The 15,853-nt window shown below is 38.8% G+C and overlaps 1 protein-coding gene across 1 annotated transcript in view; it reads left to right on the top strand.

The window, feature by feature from the left end:
- TFEC (transcription factor EC) overlaps positions 1-15,853 on the top strand; it is an 80,914-nt gene that overhangs the window by 35,819 nt on the left and 29,242 nt on the right. Inside the window, exon 3 of the mRNA XM_019925093.3 lies at positions 7,329-7,415. Within this exon, the coding sequence (XP_019780652.2) occupies positions 7,329-7,415 (87 nt within the window). The remainder of the gene's footprint in view (positions 1-7,328; positions 7,416-15,853) is intronic.

The raw sequence follows: 15,853 nt of genomic DNA, 5'->3' as shown, positions 1-15,853 counted from the left end.
TGTTTTGTGGTCTAACATATGGTCTATCCTAGAAAATGTCACATGTATACTTGAGAGTACACATGTGTATTCTGCTGTCAATGGATAGAATGTTCTTTATGTATCTTTTAGGTCCAGGAAATCTATAGTGTTGATCAAATCCACTGTTTCCTTATTGATTCTCTGTGTGGATGATCTATCCATTGTTGAGAGTGGGGTAAAAAAGTCTTCAACTATTATTGTTTATAGTAACTATACCATTTATTTTTCTCTTTAGCTCTGTTAGTTTTTTCTTTATATACTTAGGTGCTGTGATGTTGGACTCATAAATAGTTACATCTTTTTGATGCATTGACCCCTGTATCATTATATAATGACCTTCTTTGTCTCTTTTTACCATTTTTAGTTTAGTCTGTTTTGTCTGATGTAAGCAATATAAGCTGTCTACCCCTGCTTTATTTTGGTTACCACTGCTTGAAATGTCGTTTTCCATCCCTTCACTCTCAGTCTATTTGTGTCTTTAAGGTGAAAGTGAGTCTCCTGTAGACAGCACATTTTGGATCTTCTATTTTTAATCCATTCATCCATACTATGTCTTTGAATTGGAGAATTTAATTCATTTATATTTAAAGTAATTACTGATAGAAAAGGGCTCACTACAATAAAATGTTTTTAGTTGTTTTCTGGTTATTTTGTAGCTCCATCATTCCCTGTTTCTTATCCTGCTATCATTTTTTGTGTTCTGCCTTTTGGTATCAATATGCTTTGACTTCTTTATTGAGTTCTTTTGCGTAATTACAATACTATAAGATTTTCCTGTGGTTATCATGAGGCTTACATAAAATAACTTAAACTTATAACACCCTATTTTAAATTGATAGCAACTTAACTTCAATAGAATTTGTATTCTTTACACTTTTACTTCTTCTCCCCATCACACTTTAGGTTATTGCTGTTAAAATTTATACTTTTTGGGTTATTAATAATAGATTATTCTATTTCTTAATTTTGTTTAGTTATCTGTCTGTGTTTTCATGTAGGTCACTAAACTTCCTTAAAAGGATTATTCTGAATTCTTTATCTGACAGTTCATAGATCTCCATTTCTTTAGGGTCAGTTATTGGAGTTTAATTAGTTTCCTTTGGTGGTGTCATATTTACCTGATTTTTTATGATCCTTAATTCCTTATGTTGGTATCTGTGCATTTGAGTAACAGGGCTCCTCTTGCAGACTTTACAGGTTTGCTTTGCCAGAGACAGTTCTTCATCAGTCTGCTCACTTTGGGTTTCTGGGTGTGTCTGCCACTAATGCCTTTGGGCAGGTGGAGCCTGATATTATGATATATTTGGGTGAGGCAACTGTTAGAACTCTGAAGACAGGGATTGGGGGTTGTGCCACTAGCTGAGAGCAGTTGGATAGGACTGTTGGCTTTGTTTCTTATTCAAGTGAGGCTGTAGAATGGGCTCCACAGTTGCCTGAATTCTCTGATCAGGCTTACTAGATGGTTGGGACTGGATGTAGCAGTGGGGGCTATGAATTAGCTTCCCTGTGCTAGCAGGGAAGTAGGTTAGGGCCCAGGGCCTGTGCAGTTCATTGTTTGGAGGCCTGAATAAGGCCTGAGTATGCACTGAATACCCTGGTCAGATAAGGCCACTGAGTTTGCTCTGCAGATAGGGGAAGCCATGGCTGTGCTCTCTGTTCAAGTGCCACTGTATGTGGGACTGTTGAATGAGCTATGCAACTTCCCATGTGTTCTGGGTTAGGTTTCCTTGTTGGATGGGCTGAAGGCTGTATTCAATGATGAGCAAGACTATGAATTAGATTCTCTGCCCAGACACAGTTGCAGAAGCTGCTCTAAAACAAGTAAAGCTCTTTGTTGTCTTAACTCAAGCTGACCCACACCCAAGCTCCTTGGCTGAACAGGGCTGCTGGCTTTGCTCTCCAGACTATCAGTTCTGTCTGCCCTTTGCTCAGCTTGAGTGCTGCTGTGCTGCAAAACTTTCAGGTATTTTTGCTAGCCCTTCTGATCAGTTGGGGCCAGAGGAATAGCCTTCCAGACTATTCTCAATTTTCCAAGGAGGTTCTCAGTTTGAGAGATGCCAAGAGCTACCCTTGGCTATGAATTAATCTTCCTGCCTGTGCATAGCATGGGAAGACCCCATGACTGGTACTGGCTTTGCTCTGTGGGTGATCTGCTCTGCCTGTCCACCTGCCTCTTGACTCAAGCCCCACTGTGCCACACAACTTCCAGGAGTTGTCACTAGCTCTTCTGTTCAGATGGGGCTGGAAAGTACTTTTCACTGTGGGTGGGGCCATGACTCAGCACCTTGACTGGGTGTGGACAAATGGGCTCTAGGTCTGATAAAACTCCCTGAGGATCTGAATCAGTCAGATCTGTGCCCCCTCCCCCCAAGTTACCTGGTAAAAGTGTACCCCTGATTTGGTTCTGCAGACCAACGATGTCGCTGGTTGGATTTACTACGCAGGCACTGCAGATATGAACTGTCTGCCAAGATCTGTGTGTTGATTGTTGCAAGCCCCTCCCTGCTTCTCTGTCACAGATTCCCAGTGGCTGGGCCCCATAGATTCCTCTGCAATTACCGTAGTGCGAGATCAAAGTAGGGGCTCCCACAGAGCAGCCCACAATGTTGAAGGAGATTGGTTGTCCGCCCTGGGTTCTCTTTTCCCTCTGGACGAACCAGTGGCTCAGAGAAGACCTCTCTGCATAGTGTTGCACTGTCCTAGGGGAGGGTCAATGTGGTCAATGTGTAGCTGCTTCTCTCACCTTCTGATGCAGTCTGCCTTGATCTCTGAGGTTCAGTGGGTATTTCAGCCTCACCCCCGTGCTCTAGGATTCTCTTAGTGGTGTCTTGTTTCTGAATAGATGTTAATTGTTCTTCTCATGATGGTGAGTGAATTCAGGAGCTAACTATGTTGCCATCTTGGTGATGTCACTCTGATGCTTACATTTTTTGAAGTTTCTAACACGAGGGCAGTGAGATTGCTCAGGATTTGGTGGCTGTTGCCATATTTTTGTGTTTCTTTCTTCTATGCTTGTCCTCCTGTGACATCACGGAACATTTCATTAATTCAAAGACCCCAGAAATCATAGCTACCACAGAAAAAATCTATGAGAGCATCCACAGATTTAGGATTTGGGGGTTGGAATTAGGAGTAATTAGGTGATTAAAGCGCTCCAAGACAATCAGATATAAAGTCAAATAAGCATTTTATAGCATGGGTCTTTCCAAGATAAAATTCAAATTTGTACTCACGGCACACAGGACTCTTCCACACTTAACCCTTGCTACCCTACCCAGACTTATCATTACACATCTGCATGGTACTGTGTTCTTCAGCCATATGGTTCACTAGTGATTTTCACAGCGGCCAGGTTCTTCCTTATATCCTTTCTTTACCAACTACTCATTCAATCTCCATTTATCTGGATAATTCTGACTGACTCTTCAAAATTCGTCTCAGGTTTCTTCTTTCCCTGGGGGTATTCTGTGTGGATTAGGTACCTATTCTCTGAGTTTTCATAGTAACACCTATATCATGTGGATAAAAATTGCTCTTATCGTAGCATTTTTACAGCACATGCTATATTTTAATTATTCCTTGTCTTGTTTTTCTTATCTTCTGTACTCTGCAAGAACTCTAAGTTGAAGGGAAGAGAAAAAAAAGGAAGCAAATACTTATACTATTATGTAGAAAAGGCTATGGTATATGTAGAAGTGCAGAAGTGCTGTTCTGCTTCAGAAGTATGTCAAGTAGACTTAGAGGAAAATGGCTAGTGGGGCAATTTAGCCAAGTAAGATAGCATGAGCAAAGAATAGGAAACAGCATGAGGTGATGACAAAAGGTCACACTAGAGAAGCAGGTAATAGACAAATCACAGAAAGGCTGGTGCTCCATGTTAAGTAATTTCAAATCCTTGAAAGGCTTAAATGTAAGGGCTAGGGCGACATAATCAGATTTGACTTTAATATCACTCTGTCAACTATGTAGAAGAAGAAACCTGGAGGGAGGGAGCGACCAGTGGGGAGGTTATTTCTATAGTACAATGAGAGATGATGAGGCCTTATATTAGAACATGTTAGAACTGAGGTATCTGTGAGACCACAATGTGGAGATGCTGGTGACAGCTAGATATCCAAGTTTGTCTTGAGGAGGAGTAATCTAGACTGGAGGAAGAGATTTAAGAGTTGTCAGCCTATGGGTAGAACTTGAAAATTTGAATGAGGAAGAAAGCTCCTGAAGAACATGAAAACAATGAGGAGAGTAGGAAACCAAGGGTGGGATTGAGGAGATCACCCACATTTAAGGGGTGGTCAGAGGAAAAGGACTGTAAAGGTAAAGTAAAAAGATAACTAGTGTGGTGCCACTGAAGGAACCTGTTTAAAGAAGGAGGAAATGACCCACACACTCAAATGTAGTGACTGAGTCTAGTAAAATAAGGACTGATAAATATCTATTGAATTTATCAGTCAAGCAGTCAAAGAAAATAGCAACAAAAGGAATTTCAGTAAGATGGTGAGCAAGAACCATTCTACTTTGAATTCAGAGTTAACAGGAAGTAGAGAGAGAGAACTCCTGGGGAGTTAGGGGTGGTTGGGCAGAAAGATAATAGCGTAAAAGCATAGAGAGTCATAATGAAAATTGTTCAGTTGATTTGCCATAGGGGGTCTAAATTGGATCTAAATGGAATATTGCATTTGATGAGTGAGATAATTGAATTTAAAATTTCAGAAATGGAGTGGTATAGACTAGAAGGTGATAGGACTCAGGCATGGTCTAGAGAATAGGTGAAGAGAAGGCTAAATTCAGATTTATGACTTTGAGAGTGGTGAGCTAAAATATTCAACTACAATTGAATTTATTTTTCATAGATTTCTGACAGCTGTTGCTACAGAGTTTTTTAGGTTTTTCTTTTTAGGTTTCATGGTTACTTGGTATTATTTTTTTATTATTTTTGCTTTAACATTTGATCTTGAATTTTATATGGTCTAATATTAACATTGTTACTGTTGCTTTCCTTTTGGTCATTTTTGTTGTTCATCTTTGCACTTTATTTTCTGCTTTCTCTATTGTTTTATTTTAAATGTGTCCCTTATAGACAAAGTATTACAATACCTTTGAAAAATCCAATTTGAATGATAATTTCTTGAGCACTATGTTAACTCATTTACATTCTTGTAATTATTTTACCATTAGGATTTAATACTTACCTTTTTCACGTTTTTTTTAAATTACTATGCTTTCTGTTTCCTTATTTGCCATCTTTTTTTCTATCCTCTATTGGATAGGTTAAATTTCTCTCTCTCTCTTTTTGGTTACACCTAACTTAAGACACATAGCTATATTTCTTCTTTATCTATGTCATTGTTTAACAATATCTATGTCATACCCTTAAGTAAAAGTCTATCTGAGTATGGTCTTCTCCTTCTTGTTCTCACCTATCTTTCTGAATTGATATTTTTAGAATGAATACACACACATACATTCTTCTTATTTAGACCACAAACATTTTACTGTTACTTCCTCATTCTTATATTTTGTATTGATTTCATAGTTTTATTTATTATCTGACTAGTGTACTTCCTGAAAGAGTGTTTTCCGAAGGTCTTTTTGCCCTAAAACTTCTGAGTTTTTATGTCTAAGAAAAGCTTTATTTCATGCACACACTTAAAGGATATTTTATTGGTTATAAATGTCTAGGTTCAAAATTCTTTACCTTTAACACTTCAAATGTTATCCCATTGTTTTCTTGCACCCAGGGTTGTTGAAAAGCTTGATTCTTAGTCTTTTGTAGACCTTTTCTTATAATCTTTTCCTTTGTCCTTGAGCCTCATTCTTTCCATAACTATTATTTCCATTTTTATTTTAGTAAAAATATTGTGTTCTTCCTTTGTATTTCATCATCTTCATTTATCACTTTGAGGACGCTTATTCTGCTGATTTGTAATTCTTCTTTTGTCTAATCTGTTCATTCTGTTTCATCTGATATAAAATGATGTGTTTGTTGTCTTTCTTAAAGTAGCAACTGGATTCCAAGGTGATTAATTATGAAGATTCCTGGAAGCTGTGAAGCAAAGTTTTGGTTTAGATTTTAAAGTCAATTTAGAATAATGGAAGAGACAGCAACTCCAACAAATTAGGGGAAAAGATAGTCATGTAGGTGGATGACAGAAATTATGGATAGAAGTGTTAGAGGCAAAAGTAGAGTCTCCAAGGAGGATGAACTTTGACATGTAGGAAAGAAGGGTTTCCTTCTGGAATAGAAGAAACCTGAGTATGTTTATAGGTAAGAGGAAAAAATGAGAGATGCAGGAGACTGAGTAATTTATGATGTAAGCTTCCAGAAAGAAAAGGGACAAATGACATGTGTAATTTTTATTGAAACTATCAGAAATGCTCCAAAGTAAACCACTTACCATGAATTGTGTTTAGCATCCTTCTTCCCTCAGGTTTTCTTCACATCTGTTCAATACAAATTTGTTGTCCATTTAATGGTGGAGTAGTAATAAGAAAAATGTCATGAAATTAAAATTTGAGTTTGGTAACAATCAATAATATACTTGAAAACTTTCAGAAAGTGGACTAACCAAAAGAAAGAAAACATGTATATTTATTTTCCTAGATCCTTTAGAGATCTCTCAGTGCACATGGAATAACATCTAAAGTCCAGAACAGGGCCTAGAGCCACACTCTGGAATATGGTACCCAATGGCCACGTGTGTGTGTATGTGTGTGTGTGTTTGTTTTTATTTTTTTGTGGTACGCGGACCTCTCACTGTTGTGGCCTCTCCCGTTGTGGAGCACAGGCTCCAGACGTGCAGGCTTAGCGGCCGTGGCTCACGGGCCCAGCCGCTCCGCGGCATGTGGGATCTTCCCTGCCCGGGGCACGAACCCATGTCCCCTGCATCGGCAGGCGGACTCTCAACCGCTGCGCCACCAGGGAAGCCCCCTATCAAAACATTTTAAAAGAAAAATAAAGTTTGTAGGAAGTCATCTCTCTACAAGCTAAGTATATGAGCTCTGGCTCAAGGTATTCATGATAATCACTCTATTTATGCAGATACTAATTTCCAAAGGACTAACCCAGGGTGATTTGCCCAGCCATCACCTGCCAGCTGGCGTAAGCTAATGCAAGGAAAAGCAACACAGATCAGAGTGTCAGGATTACTTCATTTTAAGTTCTAAAATATTCTGCGTTTTGATACACATATAATCTAAATATTCTAAAAAAACTTTTAAAGATTGCTAAAATTTTTCTCTCTGAACTCAGACTGACGTGCAACTTTTATCATTATGCACAATATTCTAAATGTATTATATTTTGCTAGATGGAGGACGTTATTGAGGATATAATCGGTACGGAATCGAGTTTTAAAGAGGAAGGAACAGACTCTCCTCTGCTAATGCAAAGAACAGTAAGTGTTTCCAGACCTGAGGAGGTCAATGAGATTAAAATCAATAATAGCATATGATGATAAAACAAGAAATTTCATTTGATTAATAAGTGGTGTTTTCTTCTGCACTTTTGAAACAGGTACAAGATAGATAAATATTAAAAAATATTTATTGGGGCAGAAAAAAGATACATAATTTTATTGAGGAAGATAATAGGACGTGTACTATTCTATCTGTCTATCTATCTATCTACTTACCTACCTAATCTCTATAAACACCATCTAATTATATATCTAGTCTGCTATAGCATTTTCTGTGAAATCTTCAGATTTCCGTTTGAAGCACAACATATCATAATACCCTCATAAGTTCATGGCTAAATTTTAACTATTTTACCATGACTAACAGCTATCAGATTCAGAGGCTCTACACCTTATAGAGGAAAGAAAAAAATTATAACAACAAAAATATAACTTTACTTCTGAGCCAATAACCAAAGGTTAAAGATGAACTGAAGAAAGCTAGAAGAGCCTCACACTACTTTAAGGCATGTAGACAGATTTCTGTGTTGAAATCACAAATTCCTGGAATAATATGCAGTGAAGAGTTATCTTATCTCCTATTTGATTACTGTTGCCTTCTCATTGTTCATTTATTAATCTCTAGAAATGAATCTGTAAAGGGTGTGCAAGCTCTTTCTATACAGTTTGAAGGGTTGTTGTTGGTTTGTTTATGGTTTTAGACCTTTGAGAAAACATGAGAAAAAATATGAAAGATTGTGATTTAATTGTTAAACATTTCATTTAAAGAAAGTGAATTCTGACTAGATACTGTTCATCAGTAAATCAGTGGGCTAAGTTGTATTAATATTAACAATGGACATTTTAAATTTAAAACTTTAAGAAAAAAATTAGACAAAGCATCCCTCTTTTCTTTATTAATTCCCAAATAGACTACAAAAAGGAGAATTATCTCTTTCCTCCTTTTCTCTCGTACAAAGGACCTCCACTTTATAACAAGTCATTAATACCACTATTAGACAAAGATCAAATGAGGTTTAAAATCTAGGTTTTTTTTTGAAGGTTTTTTTGGTGGATTTTTTTTGTTTGTTTTTTGCCTGTTTGTTCGTTCGTTTTTTAGAATGAAGTGACAATTCTTTCTACCTCTTCTCTCTTCAGGTTTTTAGCAGCATATTTATAGGAAATCTAACAAATTATCTATATAAATGTTATTAATGCTAAGTTTCCCCATCTAATTCAACAGCATGAGGTTACTATTTTCTTAACTAGTATTCAACTTCTGGGTCTGAGGAAATGATATTAATTTCCTGCAATCTTCTCTTCCTTGTATGTGGTACTTATTTCATTGAAATTGTATATTGAAACATTCTCTTTGTCAAATTATCTTACTTGTTTTGTAGAGGTTGCATAGATTGCTTATTCCATGCAAACTGGTGACAGTGAGTATTGGGAATTTGCTTTTGATATACAGAATGTAAAAGATAGATACTACTGGCCTATTTGTACTTATATAAAGAAGTATCTGCTGTTGGCCAATCAATAATCATTGATAAATCAAGATCAAGATATAACCCCAAGCAGTTCAACTGACCAAATATTTATTCAATATATTATATGCAAAGCACAATACGTGCACTATAGGAAACTAAAAGTTGAGTGAGACACAATTCACATATCAAGAGGCAACATGATAGTGAGGCAGTGCAGTGAGGCACACCTGAGAGACAGGGAGGGAAAGAATATGGATCTTGTTATTAACCCAAGTTGTCATCTAGGTATTGTGCAAGTCACTTCTCTTTATTTCACTTTCTTCTTCTGCATTATGAGAATAATTGAAAATATTTATTGCCAAAGCTATTTTTATATTAAATCTTGGTAGATGGCATATATATATATATATATATATATAATTTTTTTAAATGCTAGTCAGAGAGTTGCCCTGGAGTTTGACTAAAGTAGAAACCATGCGAAATTGAGATATTTTTGGAATGCTTTAGGAAAAGATGATATTTGAGATATAAAGGAAGGTTAAGATTTTAAGAGGTAGACATGAAGGCAGCAAAGTATAACAAGTTGAGAGAACAACATAAGAAAAGGCAAGAAGTCAGAAAAAAAGAATGTATAAGAATAGGTGGTAGAACAGAGATAGGAAATTCTGAAGGATATTTATAGTTCATGTGGATAAAAATAAAGACCTGTTAGATTCAGAGGAATGCTTTGAGTAAGCATTTTAGCTAGTGAACTTTTGGTTGTAGATGATAGAACCTGGCTAATATGGGGCTTAAGTATGAAAGGAATTTGTTGGCTCATGTCATCCACAAATTCCTAAGTAATATTGTATGTGAACATCCCTCCATAACTTTGCCTTTGTTCTGTACTGGCCTTATTCTCAGCTGTTGAGCAGACACTATCACAGCTTATTCCTAGCTATGCACACAATTCTTCCTTGCTAACCCAGTTTTTTTTCAGACATCCACTCCTTCACAAGGAAGAGGAAGTTTCTGATTAATTTAAGCCAACCCTGGTGACCCTGTTTCCCTGGCCAGAGATTGTTTTAAGAATGAGCTTGTGTTGCAATTCTGGCAAGTTGAGCAGGTTCCTGTGGTCTTCTAGAATTTACTTTAGCCTTTAAAGGAGACCCAAGAAAGAGAAGGTTTTGCCTCTCCATGATGTTGTAAGACAATGTGACTTATGTAGTCATTTTATTGCCCAGAAGGTAAATAAACTGAGGAAAAACTAAAGAAACAAAGGGAGAGGAAAATCCAAACGGAATGCAAAGAAATACTGCTTATATGCCCCTGGAGAATTCTTTACCTATGGATCTCACACATTAAGTAAGATTTTTTTCCTTTATTTTATAAGCTAATTGTGTCAGGATTTTCTGATTGTCATAACCAAATGCATCCTGGTGGATACATTAAGTCAAGCTTAAAAACTTAAGAGGAGAGCTGCCTTTCCCGCTTAGTTCCAGTTCAATCTCTGGGCTAATTCCTTGTGGAGCAAGTTCTGTCATATATCTAACTGTCAGCTAATTTTTCTGGGTCTTGGGCCCACGCTAGAGCTGTGAATCAGGCAGCTCCACAAAACAAATTATCTAGGTTAAGAGTGAGAACCAGGAGAGCAGGAGTTGTTACCAAAATAAATGTAAATGAATTCTAGAGAGGCTGAAACAACAGATGCCCATAATGGTAAGCTTCAAAAGTGAGGATATTTATCAATAATAATAATTTTTCTTAATGTCTCACCTACTATGTCACAGGCACGTTGCTGAGTATTTTACATATTTTCTGTAGTTCTCACAGAAATTGCAAAATCTTAGGGGCAGTCTACTGATTGTGCTGTTAGTCACTTTGGGGTTCTTTTGCTGTGACTTAAGCAGAAAACCTTGAGTGTAGATTTATCCCAGGACCACTGCATATAGGCTTAATTAAAAATCATGTTCTAACTTCTGTTGGTGGAAAGCTTGGAAGCTGCTAAGGATCCACTTGTGGTGGTCCTTCACATTTCCCCAGATTGAATGGAATAGTTCAAGGTTTTCACAGATCAATTTAGCCCAGGTATTTCTGACCCAGAAATGAATATTGAGTGATTAGTGACTAGACTCAGAATAATTAAGCAGAAGTTACCTCTCAATTTCTATTTGACCAAGAGAACTAGGCAACTGTCAATTCGTTCTTACTGCAACAATTTTGTAAATTGGACTGAAAAGACCCAAAGTGCAAGAAACATTCAGTGAAATCAGCTGTGTTTTCATCAATACCTTAACCTCTCAGTTTCTCAGTCTCCTTGGTGTCAATGGTATTTTTCTCCTTCCTATCCAGCCATCCCTTCACATGATGATATCTTAGATCTTGTTATTATGTATTTCTCTATCCTATAACATTTTTATTTCATACTTTTTGACCATTACATTCTGTTTTTCAGTGCACCTAGTCTAATGTTCTTACTTCACCAATTGCTCAAGCTTCTGGAGACTCCAAATCAATTGACTCTACCACTGTTTTTCTCAAGAGCTATTATTTCTCACTCATGACATCTTTTTTGATATAGAATATGTTTATTATACATAATCTAGGTATATTGAGTATAAAATAACTATCAGTGCAAATAATTACACACACACATTATTAGGGTTAAGCGTCAGGTTAGGGTTTTTGTGTCTCAAAGGCTTGTGTTGTGCGACTTCTCAGTCTGTTTTCCAGATGATCGCCATTCTCAGATACAACATTTGCAAATCAGTGTTTTCTCACATTCGGTCCACTGCCTCTTTCGTCATGCATACGCTTGCCTGTGCTGTTGAAAACCTTTTCAGTCACCTGGAGCCCCAACTGGGTTTATTGTGCTTCTCTTTCCCTTGCTTGGGGACACCAATCCACAAACATGGTTCCAAGACTGAGGTCCAAGAACACAGTACCTATGGGTTTCTTCTAGGCCTGGCCTGGCTTCAGGTTGTACGTTGCAGTAGTCGATTTGGTGTGAGTTTCTTGTTGTAGGTGGCACGAGAAAGGAATCCATTGTGATGCTTGTGCATGGAGCGGTCCTGTTTCCCCAACACCATTCATTGCGCAGGCTATCATATCCCCTCGGGACCTTCTCACCTCCTTTGTCAGAGACGAATAGACACATAAGCGTGGCTTTCTTTCTGGCCTCTCCTTTCTCCTCCATGGATCTATGTGGATGTCTTGTGTGCCTATACCATGATGTCTTGATGATGGCAGGTTGGCAGGCTAGTTGGAAATCAGGCAGTGTGGGAAGTCCGAAGTCTGTGCTTCTGTCTGAAGAGCGTATTGACACTCTCTAGGTTCTTTTGTGTTTCCAGACGCATTTTGGAATTCTTGGTTGTACTTGTCTGAGAAAATCCGTGGGTATTTTGAGAAGAATGGCATTGCATCTCTGGATTGCCTTGGGGGTGTGGAATCATTTCCACAAGACGGACTTTTGCGATCCATGAGCACCACCTATCTTTCCATGTTTTGTGTGTATCATTTTCATTTTCTTTCATTGGTATGTCTCTCATCCAGTTTTCTGAGTTATGGGTCTTGTAGGTCATGGGTTAGATGGACTCCTAGGTATTTTTTTTTGTGTTGTTACCGTCATTGTCCACAGGGTTCTCTTCTTCCTTCCTCATTCAGATAGTTTGTTGTGAGCGTACAGAAAGGCAACCGATTTCTGTAGTGTCGATGAAGTTTCTACCCTGCAATCAAACTGAGCTTCCTGACGGGTTTTGTTCTGTTTTGTTCTGTTTTCTTTTGGGGGCAGAGGGGGTCACCTTCAGCATTCTCTGTGCAGAGAATCAGGTCCATTGGACTCTTTCCTCTGCCGTTGGATACCTCTTCTTTCTTTTTTCCATGCCATTAATATGGTGAGGATTTCCTCCATCTTGGAAAATGAAAGCGGCCAGTGTATGCAATAACTGGCCCCCTTCTCCTTCCTCCGTCTCTATCTCTCTGAGACCTCCAGGAAGGGCAGGACAAGGCCAGGGCTGCATAGAGCTCAGCTTGGTGAGCTGGATCGCTGTTCGTCTGCCCCTCCATCCAGGGCGTAATTTGCTCTACCATCTGTGGCCGGGGGTGTGGTCGTGCGGGGTTGGGGGTCCTGTCAGCCTTTTCCCTCTTTGAACCAATCTTTTCTTCGTTATGTGTTGGCAAACTGCAGTCCACCAGACGGGTTGTCTGAGGCCAGCCTTTGGTTTGGGCCGAACACCAGCCTCTGTGGGTCACCCTGTGGTGCCCAGCATACAGCCCCACCCTGCTCACCTTTGTACTCCAACTGGCTGTACTCTGGGTCCTCCAGCTGACACTGGGGGAAGCATGGCATGGTGCTCCAGGTCAGTGCCAGATGTGCTGTGCTCTTTTCAAAGCCCAGGATTGGGTCCCGTGGACCTCTGGTCCCTGATTCCGGAGAACCCTCCATGGCCACACTCACCCAGAGCCCTCTCTGGCCCTCGTAGGCAGTGGGGACGGGGATGTGGGGTGGGCTGCCCCGGCCCCTCACTCATGACATTTTGACAATTTCTTTTTTAACCTATTCTTGGTCAAGTACTATAACCATTTCTCTTGCGAACACTCTTAGCATATACCCATTTTTCTTCATTTGATTCTCCTAACAAAAGCCCAACCCTGATTAAACTTATTTTTCATCTTACTCCACATCTTCACCTGGGTAGCTGAATGGATAAAATTTTACCACATTGCTCGTAGTACTCGCCTCCAATACATCACCAAAATTTCATAGGGGCTTTCGCTACTACCAGACAATACTACAGCTATTCCTTGGTGAAAATTCTCATTAATTAAGACAACATTATACTCTCTCTTCTCTTCTCAAATCTCCACCATTCCCCATCCATTCTCCATTTTCTAGCTGATTTCTCTTTCACAACATACTTCAGAGAGAAAATATATGCAATCAGGTTAGAACTTACTTGTTAGCTTTGCATCACAAATTCTATAAGACCACCTGCATCTGTTTTGATTTTCTCTGCCATCCCTTCTGTTAGAATAGAATTGTCCCAGCTCATAATCTGAAGCCAGCCCAACTACTTGTGTCCTAGATCTCACAAATTCTTACCTTCTCAAGCACTCTCCCTCTAAATAGCAACTCCTCCTATATCATCGGTCTATTCTGATGTATTGAATTATAAATATCAGCATTACACTTGTCTTTACTAAGATTCCCCCCAAATAAAACCAAATCAAACAACTCCCTTTGAATGCAGTTCCTCTCCAGCTACCACATCATTTCCTGACTTCCTACCCCTCAGAACTCTCTCTGCTTCCATTTCCTTACCTCCCATCCAAACTACTCTCCAATACAGCTGTTGCCCTTACAATTCTAAAAGAGCTCTTAAAACCAACCAGTACCAAAGCCAATAGTAAATTCTCCATTCTCACCAGGCTTGGTTTCTCTGTGGCAGTAGCCATGGTTGACCACTCCCTCCTTCTTGAAGTATTATCTGGGATTCTGTAGCTCCATATTTTTTGGCTTTTCACCCACCTTACTGGTTCTTTCTCTTCTAATAGACATCTACATGCTAAAGTGTTCCCAGGCTTAGACTTCAGTCCTCTTTTCTCACATATCTATACATTCTGTTGGTGATCTCAACCCTTCTCCAGCCTAGCTGTCTCCCCTAATGCTAGATTCGTATGTCTTACTGCTACCCTAACATCTTTTGTGCTTCCAACAGACATCTCAAACCTAATCTGACTGAAAAGAAGTTTTTGTCCCCCTCCTTATCCATCTAGAACCAACACCCTCCAAAAAAAGTAATTCTTCTTCTCTCTCTTACTTCCACACAACCACATTTACCAGTATGCCCTCCTACTCTGCATCCCAGATTTCCTGAATCTCACAGCTTATCAGCTCCTCTAGTAAAACCCTTTTCCAGGCTATGATCATCTCTCACTTGAACTTCAGAACTAAGCTCTCTGCTACTTCTTTCCCCCGTACGGCTGTTGATCACAGAGCAGCCAGAACGATCTTCACATAGCAAAACTCAGATCCTGTTTCTCTGACTGCTGAGCATTCTGTTAACTTCCTGAAATCCTCAGAATATAACCAGGACCCTTTACCATAGTCAGCACTTCCCTGTAACTTTAGGCTCTGGTCTTGATAGCCTTCTTCCTACTCCTTGAATATGACATGCATATTATCATTTTAGGACCATGGAATTTCCTTTTTTGGGCTTGGAATGATTTTGTCCCAGATCTTTGCATGACCATCTCTTTATGCCTCAGATCTTTAGTCCATATCAACTTGTCAGAGAGGTCTTCCACAATCACCCTATTTGGAAGACCCCATCCCACACTTCCTAAATCAATATCTTATTTAATTCCCTGGGACACTTAAGATTAGAGTTACAGAAATTATCTTGTGTTTTATTTTATTTACCTATTTATTGTGTGCTCCCACCCTTAAAATGTAAACTCCTGGACTGGTGATCTTGTCTGTCTTGTTCACTGCTGTGTCCCTAAAGCCTAAAAGAGTGACCTGTTCATTATTTTATTCTCAGTACCCAGCACAAATGTCTAGCACATCATAGGTGCTCAGCAAATACATATGAAATAAATACTTTAAAATTCACACACAATATTTTAAAAAATTGTTCCCATTATACATTACCATTTAGGAAATTTTTTAATGGCTAAAATCAGCAGCAATAAGGATAACAACAATAATAACAGCTACTATGCCTTGGGTACTTGCTATGTGACAAGGATTGTGCAAAACACTTTTCATGAAAATTTAATCACCACAACAAACATATGAGATAGAGACTATTATTATGGATTATCATTTTACAAATGAGGAAAGAGGCTTAGAGAAGTTCAGTAACTCACTCAAGTTCATATAGTTAGTGAATGTCAAGAGAGGGGTTTGTATCCAATCCTGTATGACACCAAATGCACAATCTTACCCACTCTGCTGTGCTAGCAACC

Source organism: Tursiops truncatus, chromosome 9 (genome assembly GCF_011762595.2).
Source record: "Tursiops truncatus isolate mTurTru1 chromosome 9, mTurTru1.mat.Y, whole genome shotgun sequence".
In the NCBI taxonomy this organism is placed as follows: domain Eukaryota; kingdom Metazoa; phylum Chordata; class Mammalia; order Artiodactyla; family Delphinidae; genus Tursiops; species Tursiops truncatus.
The sequence above is the reverse complement of the archived record's forward strand: the minus strand, read 5'-3'. Positions and strand labels throughout refer to the sequence as shown.